The 4,582-nt window shown below is 32.8% G+C and overlaps 1 protein-coding gene across 1 annotated transcript in view; it reads left to right on the top strand.

Moving 5' to 3' along the window:
- Positions 1 to 1,677, top strand: part of LOC108374830 (uncharacterized) — a 14,436-nt gene extending 12,759 nt beyond the window's left edge. Inside the window, exons 2-5 of the mRNA XM_017630854.1 lie at positions 703 to 843; positions 912 to 1,091; positions 1,146 to 1,392; positions 1,450 to 1,677. Of these exons, the coding sequence (XP_017486343.1) occupies positions 763 to 843; positions 912 to 1,091; positions 1,146 to 1,392; positions 1,450 to 1,550 (609 nt within the window). The 5' untranslated portion in view covers positions 703 to 762 and the 3' untranslated portion in view covers positions 1,551 to 1,677. The remainder of the gene's footprint in view (positions 1 to 702; positions 844 to 911; positions 1,092 to 1,145; positions 1,393 to 1,449) is intronic.
- The last annotated feature ends 2,905 nt before the right edge of the window (positions 1,678 to 4,582 follow it).

Here is a 4,582-nt window from a genome sequence, read left to right as displayed (position 1 = left end):
GTTTTGGTTTAAAAATACAAAAAGCTATAAATTATGTACATCAGCTGAAGAACAAATTAATTACCTTTATGGTGACGTCATTAGCTTTTTAATCGGTTATGAAGTTCATAAGATATTAATATTTAAAATATTTAAAAACTGAACTTTAACCTTATAGAACCTCTTCATTTTTTACTTACGCCAAATCATTTTGGCATGGTTGAAATAAGCATAAAAAGTTCTATTGATCTGCATTTTTCGTTTTTGCATAGCTGAACGGTCGGTATTCTAGATTTGTTCCCGGAAATGACGAATAACTTAAATCAAAAATGGATATTTTTATGTATTGTTTAGTATTTGCAATAAAACACCAAATATATTGCAAATTCACATAGAATTAATTATACACATTTTACTTCTAATTGTATACTTTGCGCACTTTTTTAGTACCTTTCTACTACCGTTTTCGCAAAATGCGATCACATTCTTCCCCTTTCTCCTACTACCAAAATACAAATCTAGATAAAGGAGTGTCAAATTTTAGCTGTCACAAATTACACAACCTTGTATTATTGAATCATGGATTTGTACCATGTTTAAAGACAACCAAATTTTCTTTTGTCACCTGTGTACTTTTTATGACGTTCTTTGCGTGTTTGTTTGAAAATAAAAAACAAATTCGGCTTTAAATTCTACTCTTCTTTTCTGTTTCTATTTTAAAAGCAAACGCAGGAGCTATCAAATATTTGTGTTGCATGTAGCGACGAGTCGAACTTTTACAGCATGCTACCAATTAATGTGGAGCAACAGTCATCACGAAGCGCCTTCACACAGGTCTCTTCTGCTCAGGCGTCATGCAATCAGGTGAGAGAGAATGGCTTGTGGTTATATATATCCATTTACTAATATTCAATGGCAATATTTATGAATAGTTACCATTCCTTGCTGAAGACTATTCATATGATTCACTGAGTAATGTCGGTCAACTGGAGCAACAAAAATTAAAAGCTCTGGAGGCTGAACTAAACGAGCTTTTTCAAGTTACAAAGGACTATAAGAGCCAAAATCTGGAGTATCATCGAAAGAGGCTTTCAGATATTTTTCAAAAAGCGGTCAAAGCATATAAAACATTACTCAAATTTTTACTGAAATTGTCTCTTAATTAGGAGGTCGAAAAAGCGGAAGCATATAGAAAGTTGGATTTTATCCGTAAACAACTTGTTAACCTTGAAGTTTCAAGCGCTAAACCTGCAAAATATTTTACGAATGATTCTGACTCTGGTTTCAGTTCAAAATGTGATAGTGATCAAGATGCAAAGATTTTAAATGCTTTACGGGACCGCTTACACCGACTGAATGACGAAATATTCGACTTGAAAAATTGTGCACAAAGACTTAGAATCGAAAAGAATGGTACGTAGTAAATAATTGAGTTATAAATAATTGAGTTTAGAGATCGTCAAATTGCAGAGCTTTCCACGTGCTTGAAAACAGAAAAGGACTTTGCGCAACGAAATAGGGATACATTAAAGGATCTGGCTAATATGCTTTGTGAAATGGTAAGTCTCTAAGAAATTGCTATAACTTGCTTACATGTATATATCGTCACCTGAAATGAGAAAAGACGAAACAACATCATCGCTGAAATGCAAAATGTCATAACTAGTAAAAAATTCAAAATTCACTTTTTGATTTATATGATGGATTTAATCGAATTACAACTCCCCACATCATTTAATAAAAAAAAATAAAAATATTACGCCTATTTCGTTTCTACCAAAAAATGCAACCTTCTCTTTGCCCTCTACGCACAAACACTAAGAAGAGGGCGATGAGAAGGCAAAATTTTTTTGTAGAAACGAAATCGCCATTAGTCACGACTTTTTCCATTTCTGTTGCGATGGGAGAACTCTACAATTGTTTTTAACGTCTTTTTGCATTTCAGGTGACGATATGAATGTATGTATATGATATTTACTAGAAATTTAAAAGGCAAACTTTCCTATATATATATGGGCGATGGTTAAAGGCATATATGTAATATTTCTATATTCACAGTAAGCTAACTTCTCAATGTGTACCCAATTTGCCAAACGACGTCGTTTCCGACTCGTTCTGGTGAACAATTTGTCGCCAAAACGACTAACTGGCGGGTCGCACAAACGATATACCAGATAATTGCAAAACGATGCTCAAAATTTATAGCAGATTTAAAGTCATTATACTAAAATTTAGTAATCTATAAAACTGCATACTCCAAATTTTTATAAAAACTAAAAACAAAAAAAAATACTTTAGGTAACATTTTTTTTATAACATTTCAAATTATTACTTTTTATTTTTTTTTGTTTTGGGAGAACCCTACAATTCTTTTTAACAAGTCCGTCTGTCCGTCTGTCCGTGTACACGATAACTCGAGCAAAAATTGAGATATCTCAACGAAATTTGGTATGTAGGTTTCCCTTAATCCAAGATAGGTTGGTATTGAAAATGGGCGAAATCGGACTTTAACCACGCCCACTTCCCATATAACGGTAATTTCCAGAAATACGAAAACTGCGATATTTTAGTAACTACTGAAGATAATTCACTCAAAATTGATATTTACAATAATTTTTAGACGAAAAATAAGAATATTATAAATTTTTGGAAAATGGGCGTAGCCACGCCCACTTATGGTTACATGTGTATATCTTGGTAACCGCTGCACCAATTTCTTCCAAACTATGTTACAGCATACCAAATGACCGAAAATTAAATCGGACAATAACCACGCCCACATCCCATATAACGGTAATTTAGAGAAATACAAAATCTTCGATAAATCATTAAATATTGAAGCTAATTTATTCAAAATTGATGCTTGCAAGAAATACGTTTATGGTAAAATTTTGGAAAATGGGAGTGGCACCGCCCACTTATGATCACATATAAGTATATCGGTAACCATTCTACCAATTTGTACCAAACTCGGTATGGTTATTGTACTTGCCGCGTGTAAGCAAAACGTTGAAAATTATTGAAATCGGACTCATATAACGGTAAATTTAAGAAATGCTTGAAACTTCAATATTTCGAAATTGAAGGACGCTAATTTACTCAAAATTGATACACCTCGGCTTACCATCTAGCGGAAGGTTTCGGAAGGGTGAAAAAACATATATTTAATACTTGCGCCGGGTATTTAATGTTCGGCTCCGCCCGAACTTAGACTTTCTTACTTGTTAGTTTTCTTTTTCTTTTTTGTAGGCATGAGAGAAAGTTTCGCTTTCATTTTGAAGAATAAACAATTCCAAAAAAAGTGGTCCAAAAGAAGAAATTAACAAAACCATACTATAAATTCTCTTAAATATTTTACATTGCATTTAGAACAACCACTACGAAAGATTAAGACTTTACTTTGCTATCCTCAAGTTCGTAATTCTTAGAATTAATTTGATAAAACGTCATTGTGCCTTAGATTGCACCCTAAACGCTCCACCTTTGCAATTATTGTAATGCTTTTTTTTAATATATTGAAACCATAAAAGCCTAAAGTTCCCCGCATTTGATAACATCTTAACTCTTTTATTAATTTTATTCGCCCACACAGTCTTGTGTCACGGATTTCTTCAAATATCGTATATCGCTGGCTTAGAGTGGAAAGTTGTTAAGTCCCAATTTAAGAATTGAACAGGAGAGGCAAAAAAAATTCTTATAGCCATTTTCTTTAAGTATTTGGCAAAACTTTGAATACAAAATTCTGCCTGTTTAAAGCAAAGCAAAACTCCATATAAATCATAGGGATTGGGTCTTTATTAAAAGATTTCGTGTTATTTTGGCCTTATCGAATTTTCGGAGCTTTGTTTGCACTTAGCAAATTTTCGTTTCATTGAATATAAACGAGAACACATAAAACAAGGACCTTTACCCTTTTCGAAAATATGCATTTTTAATTTCTCTAGCCTCCTGTATCAAAATATGAGTTTTCATAAAAAGTGGACTTAGCAACTTTTCACTCTAAGCTAGCGATATTCTGTAGTTCAGACAATACCTATTTGACCCATATTCGCTTTTTGATTTCTGAAGATACAGTTCCGAACAGAAGTACTGGCACAGTGAATTTTTCGCAATATATGCAAAGTTTTTTGTTCTAATTTATTTTCATTGTTTTTGTTATTTTATGGCCTTATAACAATTATATTCAACAATTTTTAATGAGCTTGAGGCCGTTTTTAATGAAAAACTTATTGTGGAAAAGCAACAATAATGTGAAAAAATTGTAGAAGTGATAGCTATTTCGGAAATCACCACATTTCCTCATCAGACTTCTTTCAGTAGGCTTCGAACCGACGATCCCACTGACTCAGCCAGTTGCCTATGCACTGTGCTAAGTTCGCCTTGTAAATTATCGTTGCTTTTTTCTCACTTTTTCATTTGTTATGCCAACAAAATCAAGCGCAGCTATTCCGCTGTAATTCACTTGATCATGTGGTGGTTGGTTTTGTTGGTTTTTGCTAATAATTCTATTTTTAGAATGTTTAACTTTTAGGTGTGCTCGTCCTTAAGTTATTTGTTTTTGTTATTTTATGGCCTTATAAAAATTATATTCCACAATTCTTAT

The sequence above is a fragment of the Rhagoletis zephyria genome, unplaced genomic scaffold (assembly GCF_001687245.7).
Source record: "Rhagoletis zephyria isolate East Lansing unplaced genomic scaffold, Rhagoletis_zephyria_1.1 Rzeph_scaffold_08173, whole genome shotgun sequence".
NCBI lineage: Eukaryota > Metazoa > Arthropoda > Insecta > Diptera > Tephritidae > Rhagoletis > Rhagoletis zephyria.
This window is presented reverse-complemented; position numbering and strand designations above follow the sequence as displayed.